The sequence below is a fragment of the Ambystoma mexicanum genome, chromosome 3p (assembly GCF_040938575.1).
Source record: "Ambystoma mexicanum isolate Mex_15411 chromosome 3p, UKY_AmexF1_1, whole genome shotgun sequence".
In the NCBI taxonomy this organism is placed as follows: Eukaryota; Metazoa; Chordata; class Amphibia; order Caudata; family Ambystomatidae; genus Ambystoma; species Ambystoma mexicanum.
This window is the reverse complement of record NC_090925.1, coordinates 253,763,122-253,779,582: the sequence shown is the minus strand read 5'-3', so window position 1 is coordinate 253,779,582 and position 16,461 is coordinate 253,763,122. Positions and strand designations below refer to the sequence as shown.

The 16,461-nt window shown below is 43.4% G+C and overlaps 1 protein-coding gene across 2 annotated transcripts in view; it reads left to right on the top strand.

Annotated features, from left to right (window-relative positions):
- LAMA5 (laminin subunit alpha 5) overlaps positions 1 to 13,402 on the top strand; it is a 670,647-nt gene extending 657,245 nt beyond the window's left edge. For both annotated transcript variants that reach the window (XM_069650738.1, XM_069650737.1), the window contains exons 79-80: positions 9,659 to 9,778; positions 10,507 to 13,402. In XM_069650738.1, the coding sequence (XP_069506839.1) occupies positions 9,659 to 9,778; positions 10,507 to 10,664 (278 nt within the window). In that variant the 3' untranslated portion in view covers positions 10,665 to 13,402. The remainder of the gene's footprint in view (positions 1 to 9,658; positions 9,779 to 10,506) is intronic.
- Positions 13,403 to 16,461: the final 3,059 nt, after the last annotated feature.

Genomic DNA, 16,461 nt, shown 5'->3' with positions numbered 1-16,461 from the left:
GGGTTATTTTGAAAGTACTTACCTGCTTAAGAATAACTGTGTGAATACTTGTGTTATTCTGAACTCTCTTCTCTTTAGCACTACTCCTGAATATTCTAAATGCAACAGTGGTAGATTAATGTCAACAGAACCCTAGCTATTGAAGTCACTTGAGGGTGTAGGTAGTGCTTGTATGCCATCCCAAATGGGTATGTACTGATTTAGAAAACTGTGTGTGTATGTTTGAAGTGTATTTGTGTGCTGCTTCATATTGCTCCCTTCTGAAGAAGGCTTAGTCTACCTAACTGATAAATAATTGTTTAATCAAGAAACCTTGTGTATGAGTTTAATTGAACACTTGTCACTGTGAATCTCTGTGTAACTCCCCTACAGCGGACATTGACCCCTCTTGAGTTGAGCCTGGCTATTCGACCACACTACAGACCTGTGTAGTACAGACTTATACCAAAGATCGGGTTCTTATTGCCAGGAGGTCAGGGTTGTTGTAGTGCACCCAAAGGGTACTGCATACAATCTTGCCTAACAGCATGTTAGCTAGTGTCAAGCCTAAGTTCAACAACCATCACCATAAAAATATGTATTATAGGGTGTCCAAGAGGTACCATAGGGTGCCCGCAAGGGTCTATAGGGGCTGTATTCTGTAAATTGTGGGTTAGCCTCCCATATGAAATAGTTGGGCAGACGCAATGGAATATTGATTTCCTAACCAGGATACTGGCACTGATGCCACAGGGACTCCCTGTGTCAAGTATAGGTCCAACACTAAAACAAGCAGCAGCAATGCCAACAGTTTGGACTTTTGTATAGGCATTATAAAGGCACTTAACAGGCACTGAGTACCTGGGCATATAAGAGCAGTGCCTGGCAAATTCCTAATACTTACACATAATCCAAAATGCTTGGCATTGCCAATGCTTGTTTTTAACGGGATTTCCATGAAGGACATGCATAGTGCTTATAAATTGTGTAGCTGAAGGTAGATCCTGGTTAAGACATTTTTATTACACCAGTAGCGGGTTTACAGTTCCAATTAAATCATTAACTTTCAGAAGACTGTTGTGAAAAAGCACTGGCAGGTAGCTTGAATGCACAGTTTGATGGTAAGGTTTAATTAAAGCAAGCTCAAAGAGTTCCCGAGAGAAGTTGTTTTGGTCGGGGAGGGGCAGGAGCTGGGTGAGATGGGCCATAGGGATTAGCATGGCCATGGTCAGTCAATGGGTGGACACATGACACCGACAAGCTGTTCCCCCCCCCTTCTATGCCATGTTTCCCTATTTGTACACTAATACAATAATTTCGGCTTAAAAAGGACCTGGCATTGGGACCATTCAATCTCTTTACAATAAAAGGCTATCAATATTTAGACGGTGTCCGGTCATATTTTCGAAAACGTATTTTCGAAACGCAATTTCGTCAAACATTTTGCCGATATTTCTTTTTCTAGTTTCGTTTTTTTTAATTTGTATATTTTTTTTGGGTTTCGTTAGTAAAAAAGTGTTTAAAAAAACAAGGGTTTGGGGGGCCTCCATTTAAAAAAAAAATGATAAAAACATTCACTTTTTTTTCAGCAAAATGTTTTCAAGAAATTGTCATTCGAAAATAAGCCATTCGAAATAGTCACTATAAACAGTTTAGACACATCCAAAAATGTACAATGACTGAGCAATAGAGGATATTATCATTGGACACCGCAAAGTTAAAAACAGAAAAGTGTGACTGAGGCGGCCTTGATGCAACGCTGCTCAATACGCGTTACATTCTCTGAGGTGAGGCTTGACACGGGTGGCACAGTTGGATGCGTCCGTACTTGCCTACTCACGCCGTAGGGTCCTTTCCTTTCCCTTCCTGTTCCCAGATCCTCGGCTCGGACGGCTTACAAACGGTTCGCAAGCCTGACTGTTGCACCAGCATACCAGCACATATCTGTTTACGAGTAAGACCCTCTGAGAGCCTCGGATCCTCTGAGCCGGTGAACTCCAGGTCCCTGATCCCTGGTGGTGTCACTGGTGGTGTCACAGGGTACGCAGGGGCTGGTGCGGGGCATATTCACGGCCCTTCTGCGGCGGGTGTGTCACGAGGCCCGAGGCTCAACCAGCAGAGCCCGGGAGGAAGGCCTGCAGCCTGAGATTTGGCTTTGCCTCCTATTGTGGGTAAGGAGCTGGAAAAAGGGGGAGGAAAAGACCCACACTATATTGCCATACTGTTAAGAGTGAAATAAGGGTGTGCTACCGGCCTTACTGCTTGGGGTGGTGAATTGAGTGGCAGCAGCTGGGAGGCAGCCGGGGAATCGGGGAGAGGAGCCTGACCCTGAGTAATACCTTGAGTACGGGGCGACTGACTGAGTTCTCTCCCCCTATTTACGACCTACCCTTCCCCTTTGCCCTCCTTTTTCTTCCCCTGATCCTCCCGCTGATTGACCACCATCACACTTAGTGACAAGAGGTGGGCACGGGAGTGGTCAGAGCGATAGGGAGGGGATGCAAGGGGTTCTCACTGAGAGACAGCCGGGACGGTGTTCTTTAATACCTGCCCTACTCAGCCTGTTGGGGCCGTTGGCTATTATCTGATGAACTGCTGGCAACCCGGGGGATAAAACAAGGTGTCTCGGTTATTCCCTTTAGCAAGACTGGACAGAAAACTCTGATCCTTAACTAGGGGGATCTGAGATATAGTAGGAGTGAGATCATACATCTGTGGAACTACCCGGTACCATAACATCAGGAGACTGCAGGCCTAGTGCCTTTGATCCTGATGGGGAAGGGCAACGGGTTGTGCTAAAGTGAGAGCTGTTGACAGAATCTAGTCAAAATGAGATTGAAAGCCTGCAGGTGTTGAATTGCCCGGCAAATTAAATGGCCCACTGTAAGGGGTATATCTGGTGGATCACTCAATGCAATCAGCAAAGGAGCGGAATCACACCACATACAACCTAAGAAAAACCAAGGCGAGGGTAATTACCTGTGGCCTCGTGAATAAGGAGGTTGAAATGGAAAAATCGAAGTCTAAAACAAAACCAAAGAAAACTTCTCCTGTCAATCAAGGTGCGATTACTAAATTCTTTCCATTAAATCCACCTCGGGAAATAAATTCCACTACGATTGAGGAAGAGATACCAGATCAATGTGGAAATGCCTTATTGAGTGTATCTAATTTCAATGACATAGATAATAATTCATTATTAGACCTATGTCTAAATATTCAAAGAAGTATGACCCCCACAACCTGAAGTAAGGCTGAGTAACAGCGGAATACAGGCAGGCATACTGATGACCACACCGCCAGGGCTAGCTACTTCGGGAGGAGGTTTGGATAGATTATCTATTTCACCAAACCTAGCAATGGTCTCAATGGAGGATGATCCCGACGTCGAAATAGAGTGCTTAGACAAACCACACCCAGGGGCAGCCGAGAGCTAGTCTTCAGTAGCATTGTTACAATTTGCACTCAAGATTTTGCTCAAAATGTCGGGGCGAATTCTAGCTAATACGAACGCACTAACTATGGAAAAAAAAAGGGGAGATTGATAACTCCAGAAGATGCAGAAGCAAATCTGTCTGAAGCCATCCATATTGCAAACGAAACCGAAGAGCAGCAAAACTCGGAAATTGATCAGGATGGTGGGCAGCCCTGATCCATTCTTTTCCAAAAAACAGAAGAGGTTAGCAAGAGGGGCTGGTAAGGGTAAAAGAGTCAATCCTACGTTACCAACGACGTCCGAACAGAGTGCGATGGGAATGCCCACCAAGAAGATCAGGAAAAGACTAGCAAGAGCCAAGAAAAGGAAGGCAGCCAGCGATGGCTATCTCACCAGTTGGCTGCTGCCTGAACAAGCCGCTGAACATGAGTTGGAAGAGGGTACAGAGGCCGTGGAGGTGGAGGAGGTATGCAATGATGAGGCTACCGACTTGGATACGGCTTTAAGTCAACCATAGTGCTGGAAGGTCCAGGAATTAAAGCAGCCGCCACCACGGACAACAAAAGGGAGACAAAAGGAAGCCGCATATGTTTGATCAAGAACATATATCAGAGTAAGGTCAGCAAATGGCTATCACGCTCCGAACGTTTGACAAGACTCTACTCAGTTCCACAATTGCGGGTTCTCAAATCAGACGACTTTCAATTTGTGGAACCCCTGTAAGGCCCAAACCCTAAAGTATCTGCATTACACTGTAAGTTTCTAGCCACTGCTGAACTGTTAAGAATCTATAAAGAGGAATTAAAAACAGTGGACGTTGGAGTGGATGCCGATTTAAATAAAATTGAGCTGAGTAGCCCGGAGGAAGAGGTAGCAATCCCTTTAACAGTAGACTGTTCAAGTGTATCAAACAAAAAGAAGGTGGGAGCATCCGATGTCCAACAAGTGTTAAAATGGTTGGTAGATGTTCTTCCTGAGATTCTATCTAAACAATGAGATCTATCCATTCTATCCTGGAACTGCCGGGGCTTCGCGCATCTCCTCTCTTCGGAGGGCTTCACTAAATTGCTTGATAAATACAGCTGCTTCTGCTTACAAGAGACATGGGCCATAGACCCCCTAATTTTAGACGGCTAAGTGTTATATTATTTGTTAGCCAAAAGAGGTGAAAAAGGCAGGCCGTCTGGTGGTTTGATTACAGGAGTGATTAATTCTTTGGGCTCGAGGCAGATTGACTGCAACCTTGAAAGCAATATGATCGCAGTCGAAGTGATCCTAGACAGCAAGGACTCTATGGGATCATTTTTGCTGGTGAGCCTATATAATCCACCTGGGTCGATATTAAGTGAACAATTGCAAGACTCTCTCCAGGATTTATTGGCGAATTGGCTGTCTATAACTACTGATGCTGGGATAATTGTTGGAGACTTTAACTGCCACATGACAGGGCGGGAGTGTAAAATGCCGAATTCCAAACTGAAACAAATGGGAGCTATGGATCACAATAAAAAAAGTCCTTGAGGGTGGAGCATGGGAATACTTGTTTGAGTCCTGGGACATGGCTATGCTCAACGGCAGAACTATCAGTGACTATCCTGGGCATCATACATGGTCAAACGGTAGCTCTTATAGCACGCTCGATTATTTATTTGTATGTCCTAGGCTTCAACAACAGGTAGAAGACATGATAGTTATTCCTAATGAATGGAGTGACCATGTGGTGTTGAAATGTGTGATTAATGTTCCCAGAGTACAGTCCTTACCCAGTAATATAGGTATGGTGAAAACTAATAAAGCAGGTACCAGGATTTCCTGGTCAGACAAAACCATATCACTTGCCGTTGAAGCTCTGGGGGCAGTAGAAACCAACAAGTTGCCTAATTTTAATATGATGTCCATCAACTCCATAGAAGACTGGATCTATGCTTTCGTAGGTAAACATGCAGCAACATCTATGGGGGTTATGTTGGGTCCTGAGGGGAAAAAATTGCCATTTGATAAAGATCAGAGACATGAAACGGAATCTCAGAGCAGAGCTACGAAAGGCTAAAAAAACTATGGCCCCCGGAGAAAGATATTTTGTAAAAATCAGGGAGATTAAAAATAGGTATAGGTTGGCCATTAAGGCAAAAAAAAGGGTGGACAAGGCACTTTCCTGGCAAAGATTGATCAAGACCATATGTGAAGGAAAGACCCGTAACATCTGGTCCCTTCTGGGTGAGGCGCGAGGTGCTCAGAAGGGAGCACTAGCCAACCCCATTGAGGCTAGCGTATGGGTAAAATTCCTGGAAAATCGGAATATAGAGGACAACAAACTAACAGTACTGGACAGTCCCCCTTTAGTGGCCCCGATTCTCATATCACACAAACTCATTCTGAATAAAATTGGAGATAATCCTCAGGAGCACCGGGACCCAACGGACTGGCCAATATTGTTATGATTTCGCACACTGAGTTTTGGGCGAGCCTGTTGGGTATATTATCTGCGAAAGTTTTAAAATCAGGTAAAATACCCTGCTCTTGGCAAACAGGAATATTAATCCCTGTGTTTAAGAAGGGAAATAGACTCTACCCTAGCAACTATAGGTTGCTGTCAATGCTAGACGCAACGGGGAAGATATATGCCTCATTTTTGCTTAACTAGCTACAATCTTGGGTAGAGGGCTCTGGTGTAGTGTCTAAATTTCACAGTGGGTTCAGACGAGGATATTCTACCTCCCATAATATAATGGTGATGGACATATTATGAACTAGAGCATTAAGGGGGGGGGCTGCTCCACTAAATGCCCTATATGTAGACTTCACAGCAGCATTTGATTCCATACCTAGAAACCGTCTGTGGAGTAAATTACAACTAATGGGATGTCCGGAAGGTTTAATATATTATCTAAGACTCCGCCACCATAATAATTCAGTCAAACTGAAGTTAGACCAGGTAGGGCATACAACTGATAACGTTGCCCAAAACAGGGGAGTAAAACAAGGTTGTGTCACGGCGCCTCTAATCGACAACCTGTATGTCAATAACATCCCCGAAGCAATAATTACAGCAAGTAACTGCCCTCCTAAAATTGGCAAAGCCATCTGTCACGTATTGGCGTATGAGGACAATTTGGTGATATTTGATTATACCATTAGTGGGATGCGAAGATCGGTGGCTGCACTATGGGTGTATGCAGAGGTGAATGGCCTTAGTATTAATCTAGGGAAAACGAAGGTCATGAGATTCACAAAAAAGAAGGTATCCCGTGTCCACCTCACAGTAGGTTTGGTGAACATCTCCTATGTCCCCCCAGTATCGATATTTGGGCATTGATTTTGAAGTTCCTGGTGATTATGCAGCTTGCAAACAATTGCGCAACATCAGAGCAGCACAATTGACTGCCCTATTCCATAGGTTTACTGTTAAACAGGGTGGCTTTACATTGTGGGGTACACACCAACTTTACATACAAGCTTTTTCCCCAGCAATAATCTATGGGCTGGAAGCTCTCCTTGAATCTGACCTAAAGTGATTACAGGTGATAGAAGGTAGATTTTGGTGTTGCATCCTTGGTCTATCCCCCTGTATCCCTATGGCCATTATCAGATTAGAACTTGGCGTGACTTCTTTGAAGGCATTAGTATTAAAGAAGCTGGCCTCGTTGTATCTGACCAGTACTCCAAAAAATGGATTGTTAACAGCTGTCCATCAGGAAATGGACAAGGAGAATTCGATATACCCAACTATTGATCAAATGGCCAATCTGTTTCATGAAATAGATTGGCAACCCAGGGAGGGTTGCTTTTCAGATGAAGCAAATAGAGCTCTGAGCAAACGTATAGATCTCTGGGACTGGCTAGAGAATTTTGAACATCTAAGTGGCTTGAGAAGCTATCAATTTGTCCAACATAGATTATACGAGTTTAAGAAACTCCAGCGATACCTAAATATCTGCCCATCAGCCAGACTCAGGCGGTTTATATTATTGCACAGATTGGAGCAACTACCCACATTTATGATCACGGGGAGAAAAAATAAGATTGCTGTCGAGTTGCAAACATGTCGCATATGTAAAATCCAAGAGCAACCGGAGACAGCAAAACACCTTTTGACGGAATGCCCCGATATGGCCAGTACAATCAATCCTCTCCTTGGCAGCTTTGTCCACGAAATTAAGTATATCAAGGACGACTGTTTTGGCACCATTGTATGAACTCGAACAGTATGTGCCTGTTGACAGCTCTTTATACCATTTAGCTGAGAGTTGAAGTTAGATTGGGCATAACTCTTTAGGCTAATTTTGTATAGATAACTGCGAATCAAATGTATCTAATATATGTGAATAGATTTTATATGATCATTTTCTTTCTTTTTAGGTAATGAATGTTCTTCTTTATTTGTATTCAGATTTGTATTTGGATTATGTATTAATTTTTATTATTTTAAAGGTTTGTGTAAAGTTTATAATTTAAACGATAACACAATAAATATTATTATTAAAAACACAATTTTAAAATGCCATGGTTAAGTTACTCTAAAACTGGGGTCATGCTAGGACAGTCCAAGGCAGACTAGTTCTCGTTTTAATTAGAGGGTGTCTCTTGTTTTCCAAGCAATTCGGAAGCCGAGAGACCGGCTTTAACTAGCATTAAAAAGCAACATTCCAATCAGTGCGATCAGCTAACCAGCGTCAGTAGAAACTCGTGCAAGAAGCCAATATGTGCAAACATGGTCCCCAAGTTCAAAGGCAGTCTAGTCTTTCCTAACCTTGTCTCACTGAACCTCATGTCCATGTTTGGTATACACAGGGCTTTAAGTGGGCTCTGCCCTAGCAGTCTCCCAAAACTTAAGTCAAGCGGGACCCTGCCAGAGCTCCCTCCATTCCAACCACCCCAAAAGAAATGAAATCCGCTTTTTCTTTTTTTTCTTCACATTTTAGATGTACCTTTCCATTGCCGCGATTCCAACACGAGCCCTGCTGGTGACAAACCATTGTCTTACCGCACTGTACTTTTTGGTAGGTGCTGGACTTCTTTTGTTTCATTCAGTAGAGTGCTTGCCACATTAAGCCCGTTACAGACTTTGTGTCAAGCAGTCTATTGAATGAAAGAAAAGAAATCCAGCACCTAGCGAATATAGTGCTGTGCTATTTCTTAGGTGCTAAATTTCTTTTGTTTCATTTAATAGCCTGCTTGACACACAAAGTCCCATTATGGGCTTTGTGTCAAGCAGTCTATTGAATCAAACAAAAGAAATCCAGCACCTACCTAATAGCAGTGCGATGTGGCGCTGGCTGGTCACCGGCAGAGCCCAGGTACCATGCCCCAGCACTGGAGAAGAAAAAAGTATCATCTTGCTGTTGGTGCGAGTGTGGTGGGTGATAAATAGGCATTTAAATGCCCACCATGAATCTGTCATTGTGCACCAGAGCATGCACTTTTATGCAGTCTCGCCTTCGGAGGCAGCATAAAACTGCATTCTATGGGAGACAATGGCAGACTAATAAATGCATATTCTTTAGGCTAGTTCCCCCACTCATTTTATTTTACACTTGGAACACTGAGGAAAGCCTGCGAGTGACGAGAGCGCAGCAACACAAGAGAGAACACATATGAGCAAGTTCCCAAATCTAGCTGCTCACTGCATAAGAGAGATGTGTGCTCTAACTTATTTGTTTTGCGATGTTTCAAAATAGAATGAGACTTACGCAGTTGTAAATACTCACCAGCACCAATCTGCACACATCATTAACATTTAATGATGTGTGCAGATTGGTGCTGGTGAGTATTTACATTTTTAAAAATGTTTGGGTTCCACACCTTGCCCCTACATGCAAAGCACACTTCATGCCACGTCCATCATTTAGATGACAGCCCCCGCCCCCCTCGATTTCTCACCCCACTTAAAGCACTGGGGGTACAGTCATGATGAAGTGCTTGTTCAGCGCAAATCACGGGTATGGCTTCGGTCTTTTCGTATGCATAACATTGGTGCTGGCTCTATTTTTATTACATGACCTTTGTCCAGGTTAGAGGCTCTCTCCTTCAGCTCGGGACCACTAATATATGTAGAATCTGAGTGAAGCAGATTTACTTATGCACCATTTTCATACATCTTTCATGTTCTATATTCCATCACACTGTCTGTAATGGAAAATGGAACCTGTCCTTACAGACTCTGTGAATAAGCGCCACTTTTTGAACGTAAGATTTCTTTTCGTGCTTCCAAAAGTTAAGCATGTTTTCCATTTTTGCCCACAGTTGTAAAAGGAAAGCATGTCATCCAGCTGATTGTGGACACAGAGGGGAACCACACGGCGTGGCCCAGCAGCGTTCCCTCGGCCAGTGCGAAGGAAGCCCTGTATGTGGGCGGAGTGCCTGGTGAGTATAGAGCCGCCGCCGAGGGACATGGCATATGGTCTAGGCCAGGGACACTACATTTCTGCTTTCAGATGGGGCGCAGAATAGTTTTGCTGGCAGAGGATGTGTTCCGCCTAGATTGCTCCTCTTCACACATGCGTCCCTAGATGTTCTGCCAGCAACAACTGTAATAGTCATGTATGTGAATATGTCCTATGTAAAGCGTTTTGGATTAAGGCGCTATATAAAAAAACAAATGATCATATATTATTATGCACGATTCCCGGTGGCAGAACTAAAGTTTTATTTTTCGCTTTTGGAGTTGCTGCCATGGCCCCAGATCAGCATGCTACTGATTTGATGTTCATCAAATCATGAACGGAGCAAGGACACCTGAACAGTAATCTCAACTGATATATTGTTTAAGGGTTTGATCTGTGAAAACAGTCCTGTGAACATGATAGAAAAAGTAACGTTTCAGAAACTGGTGCTTTTATTTCCCTAATGTTGTTTTCGGGGTCGTGTGGGTGGAGTTGTGGAGCAGGACATGCATCGCCCTTTGGCCCACTATGTCCCAGGCTTTGCAGACATAACCTCCCATAATGGTGGCAGAATCGCTGCAGAGGATGGTAGTCCTTGTAATTGGCTTTTAGTATCAGTGGCCCATACCATGTGTGATGGTCGGGATTGTTAGATTGGCATTTCCACAAGTGTTTTATGATCGACTAACCTCTGGTTTCTCCTTGCAGACACGGTCGAGGTCAGTGTGTGGCCAGAATCCTCCCACCATCGCCCCTCCTATGTTGGATGCGCACGGCACCTCGTCATAAACCGGAACCACATGGATATGTCCCGAACAGGAAGCATCACAGGATCAGTTGGTGCAAATGGATGCCCAGCGTTATAACATCCTTGACACTGGTGCAGAAAGCTGCACCACACCCTGTAACCTGCCCGATGAAGTGACGTCCTTGGATTTGGCATGCAAATCTATGGTGTGTACCTGCGCCAAACCTGTGTCTCGACAGGTCTGGTGCTTTCGTCCCTCATGGAGGATTGACTGCACTTTGGAAGCTGAGGGCATGACTTTTGGTGTGTGCAATCAGGGGCAGAAAATCTGCTTTGGGCTCTATTCAGTCTAGTAGATGGGACTACTCCATTATATAGAAGGGACTTGCCCATCCAACATGCAACTGGCACATCCCTTTCCAGCCCACTGCAGCATCCACAGCAGCTTCTTGGTTTAACCGTGCTTTTTACATTCCTGATATAGACTACAGTGACTTTGTTTCTTGAAAATCCTCTGGGCCATTGTCGCGTGGGCTTCCAATGAAGGAGATTAGGGCATTAGTTCTGTGTCACTTTTTATTGTCACCTTGGTGAGAACAAGTAATATGTCCAAACTAATGTTTGTTTTGATTTAAAATTTGTGTTAATGTTTTTATTTTAAATTTTTTTAAAAGTCGTTTTTAAAAAATATAGGGTATTACCTCATTCTATTCAACTTTCAAATGAAAATAACAAAGCATTAAATATCTCAACTTAGCCCCAGGAAGTGCTCTCCAATTTCACGTCATTACTTCTGCCTAGTCCAGTTCCAATCTTCTGCCATCCACTACCATCCCCCCCTCACCCTGTGGGGGAACCTATTGGAAGAAATGGGACAAATATCCAGAGCAGAAGTTATTTTGGGGGATTTGTAAGTGACTTGCCCCTTCCTTAGCAGGATCCATGTCGATTCTGGCATTGCCACACAGAAGGGGACGGGTTTGCCAGTAAATCAGTGCTTTTCTAGGCAGACCAATGCTACCGAAATGACTGTGGGAATGTCTGACGCATGTCTTGTTCTTGAGATGTGGCTAACCCAGAGAGACTGACCGGTCTTTTGTCTTACCTTTTTTGCTTTTTTAGCGTCTGATTCAAATGTTCATCTTCAGGTCCTTCCTTGTATTAGTCTGTGGGGTGCTTGCCTAACAATGACTATTACTAAAAAAGCAAGAACACACATGTTCTGGTTGTAAGAAGTTAATCGCTTTCAGAACAATACTTGACCACCTCCTTTTCAGTGTCGGCTTTATTTGGCATGGCCTACCCTGGAGCTTTGCCAAGCAAGTGTTGAAAAGGGTAATTTTAGATTTTTTTATACATGGCAATTTGACACTGGTTTAAATGCTGTATTGACTACGGAGAAGAGGCAAACCTCAGTTAACTTTGCGTAAATTTAGTTCATTTTGGGGTCGTTATACCCGTTTGAAGTCTATGGCGTGAATTCGCCACAAGGGCCGCCTCTGATTTCTCATGTCCGGTTTCCTTGGTAAGTTCCTCCCCAACCCCATCCATCTCTGCACAGTAAAAAAAACAGATTGTCCAGCTGAGGTATGGAGGGTTTCTGCTGAGAACTTTAGAAGGCACACTCCTTGTTTGTTAACCATAGCATCATGGAAAACTGGGTAGAGCTTATACAATATATCATTGCTGCGTAAAGGGGTCGGGTCATGGCGAACTAAGTCGCATGGATGTGCTTCAGCCTTCATGTAAATCGTGCATCCCGCACCCACCACCCACTATGACTTGGGGACACCACTTTTGTATTGAGTGGCACAAAAAAAACCTATTTGGCCTATGTTGACACTACAGAAGATCCTCAGTACAGCGCACACATGTGGGTTAATTCACGGAATGTTTGTGTAAACCCAAACTCTTCACCCATGTTCTGCCCCTATGGATTAGATGTGTATGTGATCTTTGCATTGGGGATCTAGTTTAAGACAGACTTGGAGCACTGGATCTATCAATGCCTTACATTTGGCACCCTCTGATATAAATGTCGAGTGTTCTCTTTGTTAAACTAAGCCATGCTGAAGCTTCAGCCAGGCAGGCACCTTTCTCATCTGAAAAATGTCCTTCAAACCATGTAATTTCAGTGTGGAATCTGTTGCTGTAAATTATATAAATCTGTGTCCCTTTTAATTAACATCACAGTCTTCAACTGAATGTATGACTGCATGCAGAAGTGAGTGCTCAGAGAGTTTGTGCTGGACCACGAATGCTACCCCTTCTAAGCACACTGTTTGACACTGGCCAAGCTGCTCTTCAAAGTACTTCCACAATCAAGAATGTGCACAGCCGACACCTACGATTGGCTTCTTAGCCAGAACCTATCACTGGAGTGATCTTTTCCTATGTGCATTAACCTTTCAAGATGTATTTATTCTGTTTATTTTTCTTCTGCCGTCCTCCCTACTTTGTCCTTGTGAAAGATGCGGTGCTTTGGCTTCTGTTTGAAGAAAGACCAGCTCATCTACACAAACTATTCGTTCACTTGTGCACTTACACATTTAAAACAAATCTGTTCACCGGTGTATATACGTTTCTATTTTATGTAGGCACACGCAATCACAAGGGGACAAAGTCTTGCTTCAAAAATGATTTATAAGTTATGACATTATTATATGGATGTTTTTATACTAGAGGGTGAATAGTGTAAAATTGTTTTTTATGTCTGATTCATAAGGTGCTTCAACAGAAATATGATAACCCTCACCACCTTTTTTTTATTTTTTACTGTATAATGAAAGGTCCGTCTTTGAAAATCATTGGAAGATATTGTATGTATAACAAATAAAATGTTATCTTGTGCAGCCATTTGCGGATATTGTTTAATTGGCTGATGCTTTTTGGGTAACTTTGGACAACGGCATTTTCTGAATTAACCGAATTGAAGGTGACCACCACATTCCTTAGACTCACTTGTTTAGTTTGGTTTCTCAGGGCTCAGAATTAACACTTATATGAAAAACTGGTTTTGGAGGGAAAGCAGATACTGTTGGCCTGCTGGTCCTAGGAGATCTGAGTGCATTCATACCTTGTGCTGCTGACCTTGGATGGAAAACGGATTTCTGCTTAATGAATAGAAGTTCCTAGTATGTGAGTGAAGACCAGGCTTGAGAGGTATAAACGGACCTCTTTCCAATCTTTAATTACGACTTAGTTACTTGTTAAGGCTGACACGTGTTTCACACTCTGCTTTGTAGAGGTTTATTTTTAGCACGTTTTTAGATTCAAAAAGTCTATAAAAATGGAAGAGCACAATTCAGATGTCTACAAAACCATGTAGAATTCGAAGGTGTTAACAGTTTGAGAGATGTTGTCAAGCAAAGTGGTGTGCTGGCAACTAGTATGTGATATCCTTGGTGGGTGGGGTGAGACAAAGCTACAGTACAGTGCCGCTAGAGGGCTCCTACCATAGAGATAGAATGGAGCAGAAATGCGGTTCAGCACCTCTACCGCGAGTTGGGAGACAGAGGGGAACGGGATCGATCTCCCTGCGTCACGCAATGGTGCCCTGGACTGGGTCACAGACTTTGGTTGCCAAAACGCTAGTATATGGTAAACAGGCAGATAATCAAGTAGGAGTACAGGGAAAATCGATCAGTAGCAAAATAGGTGAAAGAGGGTGTCAGGCAGGACTAAAAAAATCCAGGAGAAGGAAAAGAGGGTAGGAATACCTGAACCCAAAAACCACAAGGAACAAGGACTAGGAAGGAGAGCGAATTCCGCAACCAGTAGACGGTCAAAAAGAGAAGCAGGAAGAGAGGAAGCACAACAAGAGGTTTTGAGAATGCCGAGAAAGCCTGTCTACTTTGATAATGAGGTAGAGCAGGGTCGAGTTTCTGATTGTTGTTGCCCTAGAAACGCTAACATGCTTTGTATTGTGATTGCTTCATGTCGTACCAGCGGTCACCCATGCCTGCGCTGTTCCGGCAAGATGGCAGCACCCATGGTGACAAGCCGAGTTGTTGCAGGACACCAGTTGAGGCGCGGCTCAAACCTCACTGTGTACCCCCAGCATGCACCACTGACTGTAAGTACCCCCAGGCCCATGTGCATGGGCACAGCACCTAACCAATTTGATCCAAGTTTGGGATTTTGTTCCAAAATAGTATCTTTCAACTCTTCTATGGAAGGAGTGAGTCCTTGTTAGTATCTGGGTCTGAAGTGAATTGTTAATCATTCCCAATCCTGTTCACACAGAACTACGGATGAAAAGCTGCAACGGCCTATCCTGGAACCTGCAATCCTGAATCAAGATTGAAAACATAATGTCACCCTCCAGATGAGAGGGAAACAAGTCACACAACCATTTTATCGCATACATTAATTACTCACAGTAATCCTATTTCTGATGCTTGTATCTGTTGATATTCACATTCTTTACATAGGCCGCTACCTAGTGGTGCATGTTATTGCATGACTTGTTTTCAAAAGTCAAAAAGGGAGGTCGACGGGGCGTGTCTAATACTATCCCTAGTGTGGCGTTCGTAGTATTCATGGTCCTTCACGCGTTAAAGTCCCTCAGATTGTTTTGTTTCTGACATGAGGGAGTATGAAGTGTTTGTGAGAGTACCTAATAATAGGAAGTGTAAGGTATTTGATGTCTATGTACCTTCAACTCCAACAGGGGAGGAAGGGTAGGTGCATGTGAATCTAAGCAGATACAAGCATCAGAAATAATTACAGTGAGTAATGTATGCCTTCTGAGGCTTGTGGATCTGCTTAGAATCACATGCTCTGCATAGACTAGCGTGCAGTACCTGGAGAAGGTGGGATGTTTGAAGGTACAGCAGCAAATTGATGTTTTAATACTGCTTGTCCCACTTGTGAATCTTGTTTGGAACAAGTATCAGACAATAATGCAGTGTAAAGGTACATATGGAACTCCAAACAGCTGCTTTGCGACTGGGGTCTAAAGGAACATTTGCAATAAAAGCTAAGGTAGCCCCTGTTACATGTGTAGAGTGTGCTCTGGGTGTGAAAGGCAGAGTATTGTTAGACGGGGACTAGCAAACCTGAATGCATGTGATTATCCACTTTGAGAATGCTGGCTTAGAGACAGGGTCCTCTTTTCTTCCTGTTGCTATGGACCCAAAGAATTGATCAGTCTGTCTGATTGGCTTTGTCTTGTTGAGGTAATACAAAACAGCCCTCCTAACATCTAATGTATGGTGGCATTTTTCTGCAGAATTGGTTGGGTTTTTGAAAAAAGTAGTACGTTCAGTGGACTGGTTAACCTGGAACTTTGAAATAAACATAGGTGCAAAACGTGGGTGTGTTCTTAGCACCTCTTTGTCTTTATGGATACTAATAAAGGTTGAACTGAGAGTGCTTGTAACGCACTGACCCGTCTGATAGATGTAATGCCAATAAAAAAGGCAGTCTTGTAAGTGAGATTTTTAAGACTGATTGTATGCATTGGCTCAGATGGGTGATCCATGAGCTTTGAAAGTACAACTTTAAAATCCCATAATAGGAGTTGGGTTTGAAAAAGGTGGGAGTAACCTTGTAACCCCTTCCATAAATGTTTTAACCACTGGCACTTCCCCCAAGAAACCTTTGTTTGAGAGGTGGTGTAGGTGCATAGTGCAGCTAAGTGGCCTTTGAGAGTTGAAAACTAACCCTTGCCCAAAAGGTAAAGCAAATATAGAACGAGTGAGGGATAGCAATCAATTTAGCACCAGATAACTATTCTTTTCCACTTATTATAGTAGTAATGCCTGGTATTAGGTTTGTGTGCCTCTTTGAGAATGTCCATACATCTTTGTGGTAAATTTAGATGACCAAACCCTATGACCTCGGGAAACATGCAGCCAGGTTCAGGTTCTTTGGGCATGGATGATATATTGTCCACTGTTTTTGGGACAGCA